This window comes from Plodia interpunctella, chromosome 3 (genome assembly GCF_027563975.2).
Source record: "Plodia interpunctella isolate USDA-ARS_2022_Savannah chromosome 3, ilPloInte3.2, whole genome shotgun sequence".
NCBI lineage: Eukaryota > Metazoa > Arthropoda > Insecta > Lepidoptera > Pyralidae > Plodia > Plodia interpunctella.
Window position 1 is genome coordinate 10,670,606 of NC_071296.1, and position 22,958 is coordinate 10,693,563.

Genomic DNA, 22,958 nt, shown 5'->3' on the forward strand with positions numbered 1-22,958 from the left:
ATACAAGAATAGAAATAAAACAAGTATTGATTTCCAAATTAATAAACTTTAATAATAATAGGTTATTATAATTTTCAATAAATTCAATTAAAAATACACCTGTTTCCATTTTATCTAACCAAGTTCTGTGTTAATGTGATGTTAGCATTTAGAACTAAAATCCTTATACAGGGTTAGAAGTTTTACCACTATTTTACGACAACATCTCAATAATACTTGGTAGGTACATAATTATAAACATGTCCTCTGACTCGTCGTACTGCACGGATTATATCATTTTCCTCTCTCATTACTTTGAAATTCAAAGGCCAATGCTGTGTAAATTACGATATTGGCGCGCTTCATTTACAAGTTAATACATCGTTCGTGCCGTATGTGGCCGTCCAAATCAAAAGGGACCTTATGGCGACTGGCACTTAGGTCTTTATTGCCGTTGTTCGAATACAAAACAAAATCTTCCAAATCTTTTTCCTCTCCCATTACTTTGAAATTCAGAGGCCAATGCTGTGTAAATAAGGGTTGAAATAATGATAATCGCGCGTCAGTATTTATTACTGTGTCAAAACGTTGAAAAACATTCGGAAACAGGCGTCAAATAAACGTGCTATACCAATTGACTATCCTACGCTACGTCTTTTACATAACCATTGGCACATAGAGTGATCACATATGTATATAAATACTAAATACATTCCGTACGAAAGCTAATACATTTGTTAAATAACTACAGTATTAAAATTCACATCATATAACTATAGGTATGTTATATGTCAACACATAATGAAACGCTCATATAAAATTTACACAACTGATAGTTAAACATATCTAGGGCTATCTAACAAATGTATGAATATAATTTAACATTTTAGGCACGATTTCATCAAATTCTGTGTACTGGGTACTACTCGAGCACTGGGCATTGGGAACTTACGTTTTGATTCAAGCACCTCTATTTCTTATGGAATTATCATTTACCGCACACTATGTATTTGTTTTCAATACTTAAATGAAATTCACTCTTGCAGAATAAAAAAAAATTCAAGTGCCTCTGTGGTGGATTGCAGGGTAGTAAACTATTCTTTTTACAAGCTTTTGTCATGTTATAAACACTTTTCATACTAACAAAGTGTAAAAAATCTAATAGGAATTGCCAAACAAAGGACATAGTGTGCAGTACTGGTTAAATAAAAGTTAGTAGACTGTACAAATAATTACAGTAGACTGAACATGAATATAATATCTACTGTAGAAGAAAATGCGGCGTTCATCCGCAGGGACATTCACTGAATGCTTTTTGGTGACTCATGTAGGTTTTGGATTGACGCGAATAGTCTCATATAGGCACTATACGCAAACAGCTGAATACATTTCTCGCATTAAATCATAGGTTTCTCGATTGTAGATCTATCCGAGAAATCAATTATCTAATAATGCAATTTGTTTAAAGCCATATTTAGCAGCACACTAGCGCCACCAAAATATTTTTATCAATTTGTTTTTTTTCTTAGACATTGTGATGACGGCGCTGGTGTGCTCGCGCTAGATACGATCTGAAAGACAAAATACAATGTCCCTGCAAAGTAAAATTATTTTTAAAGCATATTACAGAGTTAATCATTAAAATTATAATCATATAGAAAAGAACACATAATATGGAATGACGTAGAATGAGAAGTTACAGATAAAATGCAGATTTGTGACATTTAATCAATTGCGGGATATTTAACTATGTTAATAAGCTTTGGTTACACCAATTTGAACGAATTTTCGTGCTCGTTCAAACGAGCATGGCACTTGTGCGCGATACGACGCAACGTACCGCCGAAACCTTCTGTCTCCAGCGTTAAGTAATGCATATAGAGAGCTATTTTGACATGTTTATTCATCATCAGTGACAAAGATCACTCGTTATAAAGCCGAAACTACTTGAAACGTTTGGAGAAATAATATACGATTACTTACTGCTGGGTCACAGCTTATACTGTATCTTTAAACCAATGGTTTCATCGCGTCCGAATGCGACAAAAAAATATGAAACGGCATGAGAAACTTTCCAGTTTCTCGGTGTGTAGAAACTGAAGCAGGTTTCTCACACTTTCCACAACAACATTTTGTCTAAAATCAAACGCGATGCAGACGCTACACTACCATTGGTTTAACCGCCATATCGTGTATAAGTTTCTACAAATAACTAACAACTAAAGTATATTAATGTAATGAAAATTGGAAAAGCGTATCTTTCTGTAGAGAAAGACAGGTACATGTGTGAATAAGGCGTCGCATTTGTTCTGCGATGGCTAACAAGTGGTTGATTTGAAAAAGAAAATTGAGGTTTTTTTTTTTAGAATTGGGTATAAAAGATAACATAAATCGGTATCCATTCTTTGTTTGAAAAACAACATTTCAAACAGTGTAGCCGTTTAAAAACATTTGATAGCCTTCTATTAAAATCTCTTTACTTGTAAACTGTTACTAATTTAGGATACCACGCAATCGGTCGTCGTCATCACTATATTGTACGTATTTTTTAAGTCACGCAACAAAACGAACTATGGTGATAATCCGTTTCTGTCACTCGCTCGAAAAGTATAACTTGTCAAAGTCCAAATGTCATTTATAATAAAAAAAAATCGCTTGTGAAAAATTACGATAATGGCGCGCTTCATATCAACTTAAACAAGTTAATACATCGTTCGTAGATAGCCGTATGTGGCGGTCCAAATCAAAAGAGACCTTATGGCGGCTGGCATTTAGGTTCTTATTGCCGTTGTTCCAATACAAAACAACGGCAATAATGGCGTTAGTGCCGGGTGCTTTAAGGTCCCTTTCGATTTGGACGGCCACATATATTCCTGTTGTTCGTTATGCCGCATGTCTAAGAAATTATGAATAATAAAACAGTGAACAAAAGCGGTCACTACGATTATTTTCAATTGCCCAATAACTTTTCAACAACGTATCACTAACTCTGTTACACGAACCGACATATTGGTGGTATTCAAGCCAGAAACGCGCGAAACACAACTAATTCCTTGCAATCAAAAAAGGGTATAGCTTATCTAGGTTAAAATAACACGACCCACCATCGAAAATCTGGTGGCAACTAAAAATCAGCGGTTCCACAGCTTTGTCTGAACAACAACGAGCTGAACTGCAACCAATTTTCTGTGGCACACATTGCATGTTAGGTTAAGTTAGTTTATTATAAATTATTATATTGCCAAATAGTGTGTAATAAATAGCAAATGGGTGAATTTCACGAGCGTTTTGAGCTCCGCCGCGGGCTCTCATTAGTGTGTATTCCATTGTACCATACACAGTAATCAATTTAGTCAAGTGGGCATATTCTGATGTGCTCCGCGTCGTTTCAACTCAGACAAGCTGTACTTTTAACTGTATATGGCCTTGATTATATATCCAATTGATTTCACATTTATTATTACTCTATCTAATACAAATTCACAAATGTTAAATATATTATTAAGTAATGTCGAGACAGATAAACTTTACAACCTAAAACTTTCTCTTTGCTTGATAATACCATCCTAACAGCATTGCATTAGAATACATCAAAAGCGTAAAGCGTTAAATAAATATATCCATATATACTGGTATACATTTTATACTTTCAATAGAAGGTTAGATTTAACATATTTTTAATTTATTAACTGAGCGAAAATGTTAATTTTTGTAAAATTTGCTAAAAATAAGCGCTTATACATAAGTGTTCGCACACAATATAGTAAATAATTGTTAAAACAATATCGCGGACGCACTACGGATAGCAGTTATAACAAAACTTTTTCCGTCTCGTCGAGCGCCCGCAAAATGTTTAGTACGGTATAATTTAGCTTGTTGAATCATATTTTTCAACATAGTTTTACACATTTTTAGCAAAGTTTTAAGGTTAGATTAATGAAAGTATTCAACAAGCTTCAGCTCAATTTAAACATTCAAATAAAAACTTCAAAAAATACAGAAAACTTCAGCTTCCTGTATCATTTCGCTCCTCTAATCTAAATATATAAAAGAACAAACTGAATGACTGACTGACATATGGTCGTACAGCCTAAACCTTTAGAAGTTTAGAAACTTCAAATTTAGCACGTAGATTCCTTATGTGGCCTAGGGGGTGCACTAAGAAAGGATTTTTCAAAATTCACTCTCTAAGTGAGTGAAAGTTCAAAGTTCGTATGGGGAAACTAATCTGTAGTTTAATTTGTTTTGTTTGAAACTTTACAGGATTACTTTTATCAATAAATGAGTAAATAAGGGTCTCCGGATTTTTCAAAAATTTACCCCTAAATGGGGGGAAAGGGGCTAATAAGGAAAAATATCAACATGGGTATTGTTTGTACGGTTTTTCGGGTCGCTGATTACGAATAATACAACGTATTTGAAATCTAACGTGGTGGAAGTGAAATACCATCATCCCTATTAGGGTGGAATGGGGTTATTATAAAGCCAGGGTGTTCGTCAGTGCAAACGTCGCGCGCATTACGTCGTCCACTTTACAGCAGACGAGGTGGCCCTTCGAGGTCAATTCTCCAAGGACAATAAGTTCGTGTGATTTGACCCTGCTAGACCTTTTCTATATAGAAACCAATTTTACACGACTTTATTTCTTAGGTGTAGACAGAGCAAAGACACATCACGCGGGCGAAGCCGCGGGCAACGTCTGTATGTTTGTCTTGTTACTAGGCTATATCTCATGAACCGCGATAGCTAAATAGTTGAAATTACTTATTACTTTTTATAGTAATTAACAGTAATAGTAAATACAAAAAATGTTTAATGTATGTTTGTGGTTAATAAAAAACCGGGACGTAAAACGTCATGGAAAATGGGACGGCACGTGTTGCAGAAAGCGGGAGTGGGAGTCGGAGCGGGAAATGGGAAGGAGACACGTAGTGGGTAACGGGACGGGACACATTGCGAAAAACATGATGGCACATAATACGAGTATGTAGGAAACGGTACGGGATATTGTAAGTCTACATTACATAGCAGGAAGCGGACAAGTTGGACAAGTTTGCGGGACGAGACACGCAGCGGGAAACGGGAAATTGAACTGAGAAATATATATATATATATATATATATAATACTATAAAGTCCGAGGAATGCGGGTAAAGTACTAACTTACCGCCAATTTGACTGGCGTAGCCCAGATTTTAAACGTTATATTTTCGCAAATACAAAAGTTCGCGAAACTACAAACAGCCTCATTTAATCGTACACACTAATTTGTCATTAATTTATAAGTCTCACCAACAATTTGGCGCCAATACTTGGTCTAAAACTTTAGACTTTGAACATAACATCAGGAAGACAACATCCCTTAAATTCAATCATTGAACACAACAAATCACAAAAAATACGCCTTAAACATAAGTACACTTGTGAGCAAGGTTATTTATAGAAATACATTCGAACAACCAAACCTAATACGATAATACAAACTAATTAAAATAATCACTGTTACTGGATATGATATTAAAACAATAATGAATATGTCAAGTAAACTTGCTCACAAGTGCATTTGACAAACTATTTATTTTAGACATACACAATACATTACGTCTTATTAAATAATACAATATAAAGTTAATCTTAAAGAATGATATTCGGAAAAAGACATGATCTACTGAAATTCTTATGACGAAAAATAATAGTATAAATAATCTCATAAAAAATGACTGATAGGGATAGCATTCTTTCGCCGAAAAAGAGATCAAGAAATTGATTTTATTTCCAATACATTTTTATTCTGAAACTTAATAAAGCCATGGCATACATTATTATCGACGGAGATATAGACAATAGTTTTGATATCTTTAGATCATTCTCAAGATAGATGAGTCGCACTCGATTTAAATCTATCGTCGATAATTGTGAGTGATATCGTCACTTTCAGACATTGTCGATTAATTCAATTCAACTTACATTCTGGCAAGAAAGTGAACAATACGGATTCTTAACTACATTTTTTTGCCATTGCAACACCGAATAAAACGATCAAGATTGGTTGAAAAACACCCAGTGTTGCCAGCAAGGAGATAGCGCCCTCTATTATTTTCTTCGCTTTCTTAACAGACTGTGTAACATTTTTAGAGTATTTTCTCAAAAGTCAAATATATGCATTTCACACTTCAATACAATCACCCTAATTATTATCATATAGAATATTATAGACTAATTCATTTTTGTTTGTCCAAATTTTCATGGCAAGTCCAATCTGAAAATGTTATCATTAAATAAATGCATCAAAATCTCTTCCTGATCAAAGTTACAAATTACACAGTATATATTCTCTATTGGCTAATACCACCACGGTATATCTCTCATCCGGGTTCGGTTCTTCCTTAGCCGCAGAGCTTCAGAACTTTCCTACTTTTCCTCCTACAATATTATATTAGTAGACGACGGATGGCAAGAAAAAGGAAAAATTTCAAAAAAGATTTTTCATTTACGCTCTTGCCGTAAAAATTTGCACAGTGAAAGAGTCCTATAACAAAAAGTCACTAACCTTACTACACCGTGGTGTAGTAATAGGGTGTTCGCTAGGAGGCCGGCTGGAAGTGCGTCACCAACAGTTTGGTGGCCTTGGCGAGGTCGTACGCGGCCGCCCTGACGTCATCCAGCGACGTCGGGGCGGAGGACGAGCACGAGGAGCAGAGGTCGCTGCAGGCCAGCCGCAGGGAGCACAGCACCGACTGCAGCTCGCGGTCTGGGCACGTCTGGAACATGCAACAATATTAATCATGTTTACAGATAACTATGTATAGGTGTACTCTGTCTCATCTGAGGGTAGAGTTCATGGTTTCTTCCATGTTGAGCGTCGGAGCACAGGGTCCGCTAAATTTTTTATAAATTATGTATAAATGTACTATATAATAGTTTTTTTTATTAGCTGTTTGAGTCTTACTGCTGGACAAAAGCCGCCCTAAATTCCTCCACCCATTACTATCCTTTGTGTTCTCTTCCTTTCTTTGTTGAACTTTTTGATGCATCCAACCATTTCATCCTAGGCCTTCCTCTTTTCCTGATCACTACATAACATGTATACCTAGTATGTTAAACATGTAGCGGGAGCCAGGTGATTATGCTTGACCGCCACAAAGAGAAGATCTTCCCGTCGCTAGGCGCAGCGCCGGGCACCGCACGCGGCAGACGGTGCCATGTCGGAGGTTGTATATATGCTTCCAATCGAAAACGCACTGTCTGCGTTGTTGCAAAAGCATTACTGACCCTCCTTTTTGATCTCTTTCGCTGATCCAATTTCTCACCCAAATCCGTTCCTTTTTCTAGTTTCTTATCAACCTCATTAATAACTTCTTGTAGCAAGAGTAATTGAGCACGTTTAAAACATTTTCGAAACTGATCTCTTCTTGAAATCATTGTCACTGTACTGTTCACACTTCAACGGCTTCTAAATAACTGGAATAATGTAGATGTAACAGATCCAGTCCAGCACTGGACTGGAATCTCGCTAGATCACTGGACTGGAATAATGTAAACCGGGCATTAGATTCTGTAGTGAGTCGACCGTAGTGCCATCTGTCCGACACTAGTCGTGGATCACTTGTGAGGCTTGTTATTCGTCGCGTTTGGTCGGCTTTTACATCTACGGCGTTGTGCATGTGGCGTGGTAGATGTAGGCACAAGTAAATAAATTTGATGTTGTTACAAGTAATTCTTCACTTTTTCATATATATAGATGGCTCATATGTGTTATAAAAGCTAGGATTTATCACATTCATATTTCATTTCAAGGTCTCAAATGACCAGCAAATGGTATTCGGTAAACTGATGCACATACACATGTGTTTTTTATGTACGCGAAAGATATTATATAGAAACACTAATCAAAACGCGAACCGGGCTTATAAGCGGGTGTTAAGTGCACTTACACTTAACACATAACCGGTCAAGTAGAAAACGAAGAAGCACTAATCAGTGTACTTACTACATGCACTTAACACTAATCAAAATATGAACGGGGCTTTATTGAAATCTCTTTTGAAGCCTATATAAAGTGTAGGTTGTCACCTGAGCCATACCTGCGGGAACAGCTGAAGCAGATCATCGACCGCCGCTCCGATATCGTCGGCGTGGTCCAGCAGCCGCGGCCGGCGCTCCCTGGCGGCCGCCCACAGCCGCTGGATGGCGCGCGTCACGCTCTCCGCGCGGGTCTGCACTGACAGCGGGGAGGGGGGGCACTGCGTCCGTCTCCCCGTCTCACGCCCCTCATCCAGACCGGATACGGTCGTCAGCTGAAATGTTTGTGTCACTGTTTCTTCAAGTCTATACAGAGATTTGTGATTGTTTTGTGCGCCCGATGACTGAGAAACCTATATGGACGACCGGCAAATGAATCAGAAGATTTCCATTCAACTCCCGACCCAGTCCGACTAATTTAATACAAAGTGGCAAACTGGGCCGGTACGTTATGAGAGAGATATGATGTCAGCACTCTGTCTCCTTTCTTCTCATGTATTTCTAATACGCGCATCTCTCTTACATGAGCGTGAACAAAATAATGGTGAACTGGGAGAAAACACTTATTTGTTCACAAATATGTTCAATAAATATTTATGAGAACCACTATATAGTTTTACGTAGAGATCGTACGAGGCGATCATGGGACAAAAATCGCTCACAACTGATACGCAACAATACTATTCTCAAAGAGGATTGACGTCAAGCATGCGGCCGGTGGTAAAACCACAACCGAACCATTAGGCACACAGGCACCGTGGCTTTTTATTACAACTAATATTAAATAATAATGATAAATATTACAACGCACCATTTTTTCAACCTATAAATAGGTTGAAATTCATCAAATCATTTAGTAAGTCCATAGTTAATATTAGGAGCTAGGGCCTCTATACCCCATGTTAAATATAATACTATAAAAGTTACTCGATAGCTACTAATTTAATCTACAACTACTTCGGCTACAATATTAGACTTAGCAACTGAGAATTAGTAAAATTAATGATTAGTACCTGATGTTTAGTAACCTGCCAGTTATTCCTTGGCCCCTCCCTAGCCTCAAACATACTGACCGGCCTCTGAGTACTCTTTAACGATTGCCTCGTGTCCAACTCATCCATTCCGCTCAACTCTTCCGTCTCCAAGCTTTTACCCCGTTCCGGCTTCGAGCTACATTGAACCTCCACTATATTACTGCTGATACTTTCGTTTATACTTTCAGATATCTGTGACGTCAAACTGTGATCATCATCAACACTATTCGTCTTCAGAACACTGTTTTCCTTGGTCAATTGCTCGACTATAGATTGTAGATTCTTCAATTGATTCTTCAGTTCGGTGATCGTTGAGTCTCTCGTGTCCAATTCCTTTTTGAGACTGGCTATTTCACTCTTCTGTGGTGCGATTTGAACTAGATTGTTGGGGGACTGGGTTCTTCGCAGTTCAATGTTGAGTGGTTGTTCGATGGGCAGCGATGGGTTGTATGTTGATGCTACTGGCTCTCCGATCCTTGGTGCTATGCTCGACATCTATGGACAAAATCAAAATGTGATGTAAAATCATTTTTGCAAAAGTCAATTATAGTAAGGATACTATTTATTGTATTGCACAGTTTAGTCAGTATTTTTTTTTAGAATATTTAACGTCTACTCTCTTTTGTTCTATTTTTAATGTTACGTGTGTGTTTTAGTATTCTAAATGTAAATATTTCTATTCTATTCCATAGCAATACTCTGTCATCTCTGCATGTTTACGGATTCTTACGGGGTTGTGAAGCCGCGAAACCCGGGATCACCATAAAAACCTTAAAATTTTCAAGATTTGGCTGTGATTTTATAACCGGCCGTCTGCTTGACGTTCAACCCTCGTTGGGAATGCTATTGTTGCCAACCAGCTGTCTAGGCTGTGTGACCCCTAGTCGCCTCGTACGACATCCAGTAGAATAGGACTATTCTAGGGTGGAACCACACGCCACAGATCTATTCCAGTAACACTACAGTCGCGGTGGTACATACGTCGAAGTCGCTGGGCGCCAGCGCAGCGTAGTCGTCGTCAGACGCAACAGAGTCGTACAGCGGTTCGTCGTCAGACAGCTGCGAGTGCTGACGCAGCGACGTCACGCACGACAAACCTACGATGAAAAAAAATATCCTCACATATATAATGTAATTAATGGCCCGTCTGTTTCCGATATACTCAAAAATTACGAAACGGATTTTCATACGGTTTTTATCAATAGATAGTGTGATGTGTTTGACGACCTCGGTGGCGCAGTGGTAAAGTTCTTGCCACTGAACCGAGAGGTCCCGGGTTCGATCCCCGGTCGGGTCATGATGGAAAATGATCTTTTTCTGATTGGCCCGGGTCTTGGATGTTTATTTATATATGTATCTATTTATAAAATATAGTATCGTTGAGTTAGTATCCCATAACACAAGTCTCGAACTTACTTTGGGGCTAGCTCAATCTGTGTGATTTGTCCTAATATATTTATTTATTTATTTATTTATTCCTGAGGAAGGTTCAGGTGTATAATTTATTATTGTTTTTACCCGAGCGAAGTCGGGACGGGCCGCTAGAAATATAAAATAACTTGCTGCGCTTCGGGGCTTCGATCCCGTGAGTACTTTTTATCCCGAAATTCTCGGGATAAAAAGTACTCAATGTGTTATTCCAGGTTATATTCTACCCGTGTACCAAATTTCATAACAAATCGATTCAGTAGATTTTGCGTGAAATAGTAACAAACATACATACACACATCCTCACAAACTTTTGCATTTATAATATTAGTAGGATAGGCTATTATTTCTTACATCTTTAATTTTGAAAAAAAAAAAAAATCTTTCTCATAATCTTATAAGGGAATAGACGAATGAGATATAGCAAATATGAATAGTAGTAGGTATACCGATATGAAGAATGAACAAACCTCTGGGCTGCAGCCTGGCGATGTGCTCCCGCCGAGTGGCGTCCAGCAGCACGTCGCGCAGCAGCGCCGCCAGCTCCGCCGCCGACAGCCGCGCCAGCTTCTGCCGGCCTTGGTTGCGCGGCGCCGACAGCGCGGGGTTCACCGGCAGGAACACCACGCCGCTGCGCTCCAGGCCTGTCGCGCTCGTCTGCCAGACTGGTGGGAAAATATATTAAGAACATTGCGATATTTTAAAAATATAATTAAGTGTTCTTAATTTTTTTTTTTTATTTCCGGCCAGCATTGACGCACTTTAACACCACGCCTATACGTGCGCCTGTAGCGCTCTTAAAAATATATTATCATGTTCTTTATATTTTTTTTATTAACGGGATTTTGGTCATTATGTGATGTATATCATCATTTTGAATTTGAAAGTGTTAAAAAAACATGAAATTAAAAAATTATGCAATCGAACGGGAATTAAATCGAACCCACGCCCTTATCTTATCGGGAACCGGAACAGTGCTCTTAACCACTGAGCTATCAGAACGATGCCAACTCAGCTGAATTAATTCAGCGCTTCTCAGTTAGGCAATGTTAATAGCAAAGATACAAGAATAGAATGATCCTTTATAGAAATAGTACATAATATTACTAAATACCAATTTCAACTTCAGACTCTAGGAATGCTTTTAAATAAATAAAAATATGTATTCTGAGACTTACTTGCTTCCGTTTCCCGTCGATCTATTTCGTCGTAAATATCCATTACTAATTCTTCAAAAAGGTGATTCGGCAACTATAAATAAAATGTTTTTGTTCAATTATTTAGTATAAGAATTTATTTATTTAATTAAATAGTTATAATAGAAATATATTTATTTAGTAACACTCTTTATAAATCGATCTAACCTGGGTAATTAATTCATGAAGATGAGAGAGAGATTTCATACACATACATATATTATGTATCAATTTAAGGCCAGAAATTAAATTATATTATTTACTAGCTGCGCCTCGGGGCTTTTTTCCAATGGGAACTTGCTTGGATAATAAGTACCTTATGTGTTATTCCAGGTTATATTCTACACGTGTACTAAAACATAACAATCCGTCTAGTAGATATTGCGTAAAGGATTACAAACATACATACACACATACATCCTGTAATATTAGTTAAGAAACAAATAACTAATCTCTTCTATATCAGTTTGAACCTATTGAACCTAAGCTGTTGGTTGTCTAATAAAAAAACAATTGAGTAGTATTAAAATGTGGGAAATAGTACCAGCTGCAGCTTGCCCCGGGCCGCCTTGGCGACGTCGGTCATCTCGTGGTCGTCGTAGGCGCGCGCCGCCAGACTGGAGCCCGCGCCGCGCGCAGGCCTCCGCCCCGTCAGGAACTGCACCAGCCGGTCCGGCGTCTCCGACACCAGCTCCGCCACGCGCTCCGCTAGCTCGCTGTGGCCTCCTTGTCTGTGACAAGGTCGACGACAAGATATGGGGTATCAATTTTATAGATAAAATTGATATATTCATGATGTTGCTGGCAACACAAGTAGATATATTTTTTTTATTTTTTATAAGGTTGTTCTTCTGAAGAAAATTTTTGGCTACGAACTCTGTCATATGTGTGTCCCAATTAATATAAAAATAAAATACATTTTATTCAGCAGTCTTTGGAATTAAAGAAGATCCTAACACATGATATTTTTGATTATTGAGTGACTGTAACAATGACGCCTGGATATGAATAAGTTGGAGAGTTCATTAAATATATATATATATATATATATACATATAAATAATTGCAAGTTATCATCATAAAAAAATATTTTTTTAAACAATTTTTATTAAAAAGTCATCACCATAAACGCAATAATTGAGGTAGCTAATAGAATAAAAGATATTACTCAATTGTGACGTCGTCACGTTTGCGTATAATTACAGTATCACAATGGAGGTACATATAGACAAATACCACAAAAAGAAACATTTGCACATAGTTAAAATATATAAATTATTACATTTTGTAAGTAAACAAGGTCATATATCAAATTTTTAAATTCATTATATTTTTTTATTACAGCACATATGGAGATATGAATCTCATGTAATCATATTTATTCATATGACATTTAAAACAGGTACATTAAAATGTTATTGGAGTTAATAGAATCAGATTATATCCAAGATTTGGACATGTGAGGTGTCTCAGCTAAATGAGGTAAAAATCAATATTCAAACAAAGCCATGAATTAGGCTAATCATATGAAAATCTGTGCAACAGTGTTTGAGTTTATTGTGAACAGACAGATATGGAGAGGACTTTGTTTTATAAATACAATATTTCTCAAAAAGCTACAAACTACTGGCATTTCGGAACTACCATGACTATAAGTCGGAGGGATTGATTTATTAGTTTCACTGTATCCATTACAAAAGCAAAGCCACTGGTGAAATCTAATGATTTATATGGAACATAGATAAGTACCTGGCACAATCAGAAGGCGTGTTGCCAGCGTGGTCCCGGGCCGTGGGGTCGGCGCCCCACGACACCAGCAGCTCGGCCTGCGCCGGCTGCCCCGCTCTGCACGCCACATGCAGACATGTGGTGCCTTTTTCCTTAAATAGTAGATTATACATCAACATCGTAAATCAAAGCATTTTGAAGGATACACTGAATGCAGGCAGCTTATGTCAAATCATAATGTCAAGACGAGTATGATTTTAGAACATTTTGGTACAACACAAAGAGATGTAACAAATTAATGGGCCTTGAAGTAGATGAAAATTTATCACTTAGTCTTCCGCCTGTACTAGATGAGCTGTATAACAAGGCTAGACATGCTATAATATGATAGAATTCATATTTATTTTATCACACTAGCAGTTAATGAGAAATAAAGTAATATTTACCGGATTATAATAATTCGGATCTGCTCCTTGAGCTAAAAGCCTCATGGCTGTGTCCAGAGAGGAGCTTCTCACAGCACTGTGCAGTTGTCGGCCCAGCTCACTTGGAGGCTCGTCACGCCTCGCACGCAATACATACGCCAGTCTCAAGTGTTTTGCAAGAATAAACTCCGATTTTATTGGGCTGAAATAATTTTAATGTTAATAACATCAATATATTGAAGAAGATGACTGTAGAAGTCTTTTCTGTACCATCAAAAAACTTTCAACAACACATTATTCACTTCTATCCAATTGAAATGATAGAGCTATGAACAATATTTAATTGTTATTTGATAACTGAATTAAAATATCAAATAACAAATAACATCAGTGAAGTGACTGTGTAATGTGAATTAACTATGGAACTTTAATTGACTGATTAGATGCATTGGCTGCAAAATCTGCCTGTCTATTATTTGATAAATAATTAATGTAAATGTATAAATTAATGCTTACTGTAAAGGGTCTTTAGGTTGTGGTTTTTTCCTTAAATGTTTAGGTGCTGATGTGTCCATTAAGGAGTGCTCCCAAATACTATTCACATTCTGTGCTGTAAGTGCCTGAACCATCTGCAAGTTAAATTAATAGTGTAACTTTTCATTTTTGTATAAAAAGATAAACATCTTTGAAATGAATGCGCGACTTACAGCCAGTAAAGAAGGTGGCCATGACCCTTGACGCAAGGACTTCACGTGGGATATGTGCCGTCCCATACTCCGGTGAATACTACAGCATTCCGCACACAGCAACAGCCCGCGGTTGATGGACGCCCACGACGGATCTGCACCAACGAATCATTGCAAAGAACACTCGCCAAACCAATTAACTCCACTAACAATTACTACACCGCCCCAACAGACCTGATGCTCCACAATCAGCACATACTTCCGCTGATGAACGGTGCTTAGACCGTGATATCATCATGTTATAGTATTATGGAAGACAGAATATCAACAGAACTAAAGCAATAAGATAAATACTACTTATTTAATTTACAAGCTCATTTGATACAAAAATAAACCATCACGGATGAAATGAATGTCAAATCAGTTTTTTTTTATATTCATGACATGCATGACATGCCACAGAGAATAAAACATATCCGATAAAAATCCGACGAGAATACCAACCGCAACCGAGTCGTAATCGAATCGAATAATGAATGACGCACTATGCGAGGGATCGATGGACTGGACACGTCACTGTTTGGTTTCTTCGTTTGACAGTTAGTAATTTTGTGTAGGTGCCTAGCTAGGTTATTCTCTGAAATTGAAAATGAAGAAATTATTACTTTTAAGCTTTATATCATGCCTTTCATTTACTGCTGCACTTCAAGAAACTTTAGTTTTAGTAGATAATCTTAATATAAGAGAGACCCATTCTATGTTTTTCAAGTCTTTGAATGGTAAGTGTTCATGTACGAAAAAGCGCCGGTGATCATTCGTTTATCCTCAGGAAAACTTATTATAACGAGATGTATTTACTTTTCAGATCGTGGATATGCTCTAACGTTTAAGTTAGCTGATGATTCCAGTTTAGTTTTATCTAAATATGGAGAATATTTGTACAAGAATCTGATCATCTTTTCACCATCAGTAGTAGAGTTTGGCGGTCAATTAGACACGGAAGCGATCACTAAGTTCATAGATGATGGAGGGAATCTGCTTATAGCTGGAAATGCTGCTGCTGGTGACATTTACAGAGAGATTGCTTCAGAGTGTGGTTTTGAGGTATGTCAATTTAATTGTAATGAAAGAAATTACGTATGACTAGCTGCGTCCAGGGGCGCACTTGACGCACTGGACAAAAAGTACCCTATGTCCTTCTCCGTACTTCAAACTATGTGTATGCAAAATTTCAAGAAGATTGGTCAAGTAGAGAAAGAAGAAGTAACAAACTTACTTTCACATTTATAATATTAGGAGGATAATGATTTTAAGGAGCAGAACTTAAGAAAATAATAATATATTATCATCTTTTACTTCATTAATAACTTTATTGTTCAGATGGATGAAGACTCTGCAGCGGTAATAGACCACTTCAACTATGATGCGTCAGATGATGGCAAGCACACTAGAATAATTGCGTCTCCTGACAACCTGATCAAGGCCCCTATTATTGTTGGATCCTCTAACACCAGGCCTCTACTGTTTGAAGGCACAGGGCTGATTGTGGATAAAGACAACAGCCTGGTACTGCCTATTTTGACTGCTGACAGCACAGCATACAGCTACAACCCTAAGAGCCAGGTTTGTTTTTCTGTTTAAATATTACTAGGTATGATTGTATTCAAAGTATGTGTTTCTAATGTAAATGTGTATTTCTCCCTGGGTACCTTATTTTGATGTTTAATTATCTAATAGGTTGCTTAACAAGTGTAAAGTCACTGGATTCATCTGACAAGAGTTTCTACTATTTACTGCAATGTATGATAGTAGCAGGTAATCACATACACACTAGTGATTCTTAAAATGTTAAATTATATTGAAATCAATACAATCAGGTGAAGGAGTACCCTCACGCCGTCGGCCGCAAGACAGTTCTGATAGCAGCCCTGCAGGCCCGAAACAATGCCCGCATTGTATTCAGTGGCTCTCTGTTCTTCTTCTCTGATGAAGCTTTCTCAGCCCCCATCAACAGAGTGCATGTCAAGGTTAGTGGTAGCTATTTTGATGTGTCTTTAATTTGTGTAGTGTATCATTTCCTGAATTGTGATCCATAGTTAGGATATATTACCTTATCTGCGCCATCAATAAACTCTTTAAAAAATTGACATGAATGTCTCCACATTCATTCCCTCCGGATTTGAACAACATACTATTATTGAAAAGGCCACATAGTTCTAGAGATTGAAGTATGTACAAGTAATCATAAAAATTGTAATCTCCTACTCCTTGCCCTTTCTGTTCCAGGCTGACCAAGCAAAGTCGTCGCCCTCTGGTAACAAGGCGCTGGCGCAGCAACTGAGCGCGTGGGTGTTCGGGGAGCGCGGGCGGCTGCGCGTGCGCAGCGTGCAGCACACGCGCCAGGGCGACCGCCACTCCTCCAACACATATACCATCACCGACACTGTGGTCAGTAAAATCACAATGAAACTTTATGGAACTGATACAAGTAACTCTAACTTCCGCTCCCAACTTGACTGGCTCCCCATTCGACTTCACCGTAACATGCATATTGTATCTATACTTTTTTCAGTGTTGTTTAACCATTATTTCCCTCCATATCTCAAGGACCGCTTTAAATTTCTAAGTGATGATAGTAGCTCTTCTCGTTGTCTGCGTAGCACGGTTTCACTAAGACTAGATTTCCTATTCACAATTCTAAATTTTTCTCTAAATCTTTCTCTGTTCAAGCTGTTCGACTTTGGAATGCTCTACCCCTTGATATCCGTAATGCACGAATTCTGTCCAAATTTAAACTACTTGTCAAGTCACATTATCTTTCCACTATCTCCTAACTTGTACCTACTTTTTCTTATTTATTTGTATGTTTAGGTATTTTTTTACAAATTTGTATATATATTTATATGTTACAAATAACATATGTGTGTATACTATATGTTAGTTTATTTTATTTACTGCGCCAATGCCTCTCTCCATTATCGTTTCCTCCCACCCCATGATTGACTGGAAGAGATCGCTTAGTCGATAAGTCCGCCTTTGTGCCTTTTATTTTATTTTTGTATTGTGCTTTTTTTGTTAATTTCGCATTTGGGCAATAAAGAGTATTGTATTGTAAAAAGTATCATTTACTTTCTCCAATAATCTAAACTTGAAAGGCAGAAAATGTTCGTACATACATAATTAATTGTACCAGCTTTAAAGGGAGGAAGAAAGTCACTATGGTTGAAGCGAAACATTGAGTTTTTAAATATCATATAACCAACTGTTCCCCATCCTCCACTTAGAAACAAAATTCGGTGAATATTTTTTATGAAAAACTCAAATTGTCAAATGTCAAAAATATGTGAAATTGGCAAATAGTAGTAAAACTTTTCATTATTTAAAATACCACTTAACATTTACTGAATAAATTTTCAGGTGTACAGAATTGAGATTGACGAACTGCAACATGGTCAATGGAAACCTTTCGAAGCCAAAGACGTCCAGCTGGAGTTTGTTCGCATTGATCCATTTGTCCGCACCACCCTGAAGTCCAAGCCCAACGGAGTGTATGAGGCAGTGTTCAAAGTGCCCGATGTGTGGGGAGTGTACCAGTTCAAGGTGGACTATGATAGGGTTGGGTACACGAGACTTTATCATTCCACACAGGTATGAACTTTCATTACTAGGCCAGTCTAACGTCAATATCTTTTGAGAATATTGTTATTGTGTCGTACAATTTTGTGTATACATCTCTTTTTGTCAAACTTCGCAAAATAACTTTAATTATTTTTAATAGTGAGTGTAGCCATGCCAATATATGAAAAAATATACTAGAAATATAATAATATCCTTATGCATCTATAGGAAGTGCCCCAATGCCCCCGACAATGGGGATGATCGAATGTCTGATAATGATGATAATAATATGGCCAGAAGCCAAAATCATATTTGAGAGAAAAACAAAAAACATGAATAATATTGTTAAATTCTTTATTTTATACTACTTTGCAGTGATATAAATTGGTTGTGTACAGGTGTCAGTGCGCCCCCTGCAGCACACGCAGTACGAGCGCTTCATCCCCAGCGCCTACCCGTACTACGTCAGCGCCTTCTCCATGATGATTGGAGTGTTCTTGTTCTCATTTGTCTTCCTCTACTACAAGGAAGACGTGCCCAAGACTAAGGCCGATTAGTTTGCTCATTTATCATATTATTATATCAATATCACTAATTTTCACAAAGTGTGAGTGTGTATGTAAACTTGTATTGTGAATTTGATTAGATAATAAAATATTGAAAATTATTGTTTTTTTCCCACGTATTTACAAAACAAACTGGAATGAGACAAATTTTGTTTAGTAGTTATGGAGAATATCGCGATGTCAAATCAGACCATTCATTCGTTCTGTATGGCAGAAGGAGCAAACCCAAGAAATGATGTCGTCAAGAACGATATGCGTGCCAATGGTCTGATAACTGGGGATGCCGGCGACCGAGATAAGTGGAGACAAATAACAGGAAAGCAGACCTCGGGCTTTGATGCGCAACGCTCAGCCGTTGATAAGGAATAAGAAGTTAAGGAACAGGGAAAACGTTCAGACGAAAGATAGACTTTACTTCCAGTGATAAACTCGCTTCGGTCTTATGGGAATATCGGGATTCCTGAATATTCGTCGTATGTATGTGGTTATAAATACCGAATCTGTTGTTTCAGAGATTAGCGCATTAAAACAAATATAAACTTCAACCTTTAATTTGTAAGTATCCAGTGGGACCATAATAATAGAAAAAAATATTTCAAGAAACCTTCACAGGCAATTCACATTAAATAAATACCTATCTAATAATTTCTCCAAAAGCTACTGTTCCTATTTTTTGAACATTTGAAAAATGTGATTTATAAATTATAAAATAATAACGATGCAAACGCATCCATACGAGTTGACATATTGGTCAGCCATTCTTGAACGCAACGGTTTTATATGGCAATGCCATGCATGTCATACATGGCTTTTGTTGAATTTAATTTTGATAAAAATGATAAAAATATACTCGTTTTCAGTCACAAAACAAGGTAACATTGTTTAGAAATTAATAAAGTGCCAAAGGATATACTCAAATTCAGTGAGAATAAATAACTGACAAAAGGTTTAGTGTGATTCGTGTAGGCAGTGAATTGGTGCCCCAATAAATCATCTAACACGTTAATTCTTTAAATTTTATTTGCGCTTTCGTGTTGAATTGGAAAGTGTTTACGTATATATTGTGGACACGATCAGTAGTTAACAGATAATTGTGTAGTAGTTTGCAGTGATGTGTTTACATCTGTAGCAGGCCCAGTAAGTATGATGTCATATTACTACCGCCATAAAAAATTGTGTTGGCTTTGTGCCCATCCGTTTACCTCACAGTTGTGAATCCAATACAGTTTTGCGAAAACATCCACGCGAAATAAGCGCAATGAACTCTATAGGTTATACTTGAATCCATTATGATCCAGGTCATAATAATGACTGTGCAGCCTAGTCTTGGCTTGTTCAGTGTGAACTGTCAACAACACCGTAATCGTATTTGTTTATGAAAACCTTAGTTTTCAAGTTATAACACAGTGAGTAATACAATGTTTAACCTTAAGTTCTATCATTAGCTTGTGTAACAAGTAAGTATAACATTTATATTAAAAAATAGGGAAATAATAATATTGTTTTCCTTATTAACTAAAGTAAAATCTTCAAGAAACTTAAAAATTTAACTATGTCCATTATTTGAAGTTATTATAGACAGAAAGAAATCTATTTGAAATGTGTTTCTATGATAGTTAAATGATAATTCTGGGCATCCAGTGATAAGGCACGTACTAATTAGTTGTGTCATTAATACAAACCTGGAACAATCAACCCAAGGCTACATACAGACACATGACCTTCTTAGCATTTTAATTGTTCCTGCACTTGTTTCTATTGTCTCAGGTCTCTCATTTTACATGGAGGCAAGAAAATTATCTTAATATGAATATTCAAATATTCACTTACGTAATTTCTTCAGATAAATCTAAATGTTATTACAATCTTATTGAACATTCAGATAACAAGTTAATACTTAATTATAAACAATTCAATTAATTGAATATAATTATAACTGGAAAATTGTGTTGCATTAATACATGGATAAATTATAATTTAAGTTTTTTTTTAGTTATTTAAAGAATTTTGAGAGAACTCTTTACTCTTGTTTCTTAGACTTACAATCTTCAGACTAAAACTTGTATTTATTTTTTATGTAAACAGGTATAAATTATACAGTGTAGTAAATTCAATTGGCAGATTGTACAGCTACTGGGGGAAGATGGATCCGTCTCGGCGGCAGCGAACACAAACCAAGGCCACAGCTGAGGAGCAGGCCTTAGACCAGATTGCCAAAGAGGTGAGTTTCTTGTATATTAACGAGAACGAGTGTTATAAGAAGTAATACACTTACATCAAAAATTTGTTTAACCCGTCATGGGTCCCTAGCCCTTACATAGGCAAGACACTAACTGTGGGAGGGTCAAGGAAGGGTAATTGTGTTTTTGTTAACAAATCTTCATTTATTATACTGTTATCTCTTAAATGTTATATTCGATTTTTTCTATTTAAATGAATATTCTTAAATTTATGTTCATATAAAATAAACATTTCGCAATCACTTACATTACTATAACAACAATATTATATAATCAATTCACTTGTTCATTGTGAAACACAAACTGCACTTAGAGAAATTGTGATGCGCCAACCATTTTGTTATCTCTCGATAAGTTTTCCTATATTAATCAGTGGTATAGATTAGATACCATAGATAAATGTATGTGACAATAAGGAATTCTGAAATTTCTAAGTAAGAATTTAAATTTCGATATTTTTTTAAACCTAAGAAAAATAATTTTGAACATGCAGTGCTGCTATGATCAAGTGGGATTAATCTTCGAAGGTTTTTTTTATACAAACATATTGATGTTTTATTTCGGCATTTGTTAGTTAGTTAGTTATTGTTTTGAATATATCACATACATGATTAATATAAACTTGTATTCTAGAAACATCTAAAAAGGAAGGATTAATCTTTCACATTCAAATCAGTGCTTGGGTCATAAAAGTGATAAGATTTTTTTTTACATTTGCTCACATCTGCTTACTATTGATAAACAGCTATTTCATGATTATCTCCTATTTACTATCAATACTAATTTTATGAATGTGAAGGTGTTGTTTGTTTGTTTTTTTTTCTTTAACGTCAAAAGAGCATTGGATTGATGTGATTTTTTAATAGGTAGAGTTATTCAAGAGGAAGGTTTGTATTTTATTATAGTTTTATTTAAGCGAGCGAAGCCGGGTCGAGCCTCTAGTTTACATTAAAAATTGTAATTATTTTCTTGGTATATCTGGTAGTGGAAAACCTGCACTGATTTTACTTAGTTCTCTGGCTCTGTGACAGAAAACCTTTGCCTCAAAATCGAAGGAACACCTGAGGTTCCCACTCCAAAACCGACACCTTTTTTGTAATATCTTTACGTTAAAAAAAAAAAAATATATATACTTACTTAGAGACAGGAATAAATAAGTAATTGTGTGGCACAACACTTGTCCGGAAAAAAATGAATTCTAAAATCGTCGACACGCAAAGTAGAGAAAGAGACAGAAGCATGTTTTTTCTATCATCTTATGATGTTAAAGTTTTATGTAGGATGATGTTTGAATTCGCGATGTCGAGGCAACACGGGCCCACTGAAGATTCCCGCCCACTGTTATGTGTTTGAGCGGGAACGAATTGCATATTATTGCACATGCGCGTTGCAGTGATCTACCTGCGCTGACTCGATGGAAATAGACTTCCGCATGTTTCACACCTTCGCGACACATCACATTAGAATGCAATGTAATAGATACGTGTACAAATATTGCACAACAGTTACCATCACTGTATTGTTCGGCGTGTGGTTCCGCCTTAAAATAGGTACATGTCGTACGGGGCTACTAAGGGAGACAGGCCTAGGCAGCTGATTGGTACAGTAGCATTCCCAAAAGCAAGCGACAGGCAGGCAGCCGGTTGTAATAAATGTTCAAAATTTTAAGGTTTATTTTTTACGCACAGCTGGAGACAGTTTTATTACATGTTGTAGATACTAATAATATTACTGATTTTAATTGTAATGGAAGACAAAAGTGGAACCCTTGTGCTGCCTATGTGTGCAGCTGTGGGATTTTCAAAAAGGCTAATTTAAAAGATATGTTCTTTACCTGCAAAAAACTAATTTCTCTTACATTTTTAAAATATGTAGTTATTATTTGTATGATAATCTGTAACCCCTGCGAAGTTGAGAAGAGGAAGTAGGATAGCGGACCTTGGGCTCCGGTGCTCAATGGCTGTGGAGGATCCCCGAAAACGCTACGAGAGAGAGATAGATAGAGAGTATGATATCTCAGAATATATAAAAGATGAA

At 36.8% G+C, this 22,958-nt stretch overlaps 4 protein-coding genes across 8 annotated transcripts in view; 2 read left to right on the top strand and 2 right to left on the bottom strand.

The window, feature by feature from the left end:
• LOC128683661 (probable cytosolic Fe-S cluster assembly factor GL21135) overlaps window positions 1-22,958 on the bottom strand; it is a 132,364-nt gene that overhangs the window by 11,303 nt on the left and 98,103 nt on the right. The gene's annotated exons all lie outside the window — the stretch shown is intronic.
• Git (G protein-coupled receptor kinase interacting ArfGAP) lies at window positions 27-22,269 on the bottom strand. 4 transcript variants are annotated; one of them, XM_053769499.2, is made up of 13 exons: window positions 14,732-14,933; window positions 14,519-14,652; window positions 14,328-14,440; window positions 13,833-14,013; window positions 13,408-13,538; window positions 12,203-12,389; window positions 11,641-11,713; window positions 10,933-11,127; window positions 10,016-10,131; window positions 9,014-9,529; window positions 8,063-8,275; window positions 6,529-6,739; window positions 27-6,237 (listed from the first exon to the last, which is right to left on the bottom strand). In XM_053769499.2, exons 1-12 carry the CDS (start codon window positions 14,793-14,795, stop codon window positions 6,563-6,565), a joined length of 2,100 nt encoding a protein of 699 aa, XP_053625474.1. In that variant the 5' UTR covers window positions 14,796-14,933; the 3' UTR covers window positions 27-6,237; window positions 6,529-6,562. The 4 variants fall into 4 exon arrangements, with proteins under 4 accessions (XP_053625474.1, XP_053625476.1, XP_053625475.1 ...); XM_053769501.2 differs by lacking the exon at window positions 14,732-14,933 and adding an exon at window positions 22,059-22,269 and having other exon boundaries at window positions 27-6,739; XM_053769500.2 differs by having other exon boundaries at window positions 27-6,739; window positions 9,074-9,529; window positions 14,732-14,934.
• Ost48 (Oligosaccharyltransferase 48kD subunit) lies at window positions 15,078-18,782 on the top strand. The gene is made up of 7 exons (XM_053769522.1): window positions 15,078-15,276; window positions 15,363-15,601; window positions 15,878-16,120; window positions 16,375-16,524; window positions 16,784-16,945; window positions 17,915-18,145; window positions 18,514-18,782. Exons 1-7 carry the CDS (start codon window positions 15,147-15,149, stop codon window positions 18,670-18,672), a joined length of 1,314 nt encoding a protein of 437 aa, XP_053625497.1. The 5' UTR covers window positions 15,078-15,146; the 3' UTR covers window positions 18,673-18,782.
• Window positions 19,449-22,958, top strand: part of LOC128683662 (uncharacterized protein) — a 29,913-nt gene continuing 26,403 nt past the window's right edge. The window contains exons 1-2 of one of the 2 annotated variants that reach the window (XM_053769519.2): window positions 19,449-19,818; window positions 20,803-20,902. In XM_053769519.2, the coding sequence (XP_053625494.1) occupies window positions 20,825-20,902 (78 nt within the window). In that variant the 5' untranslated portion in view covers window positions 19,449-19,818; window positions 20,803-20,824. Of the gene's footprint in view, window positions 19,819-19,918; window positions 20,088-20,802; window positions 20,903-22,958 lie in introns of those variants that run through there. The other variant, XM_053769520.2, reaches the window with a different exon arrangement.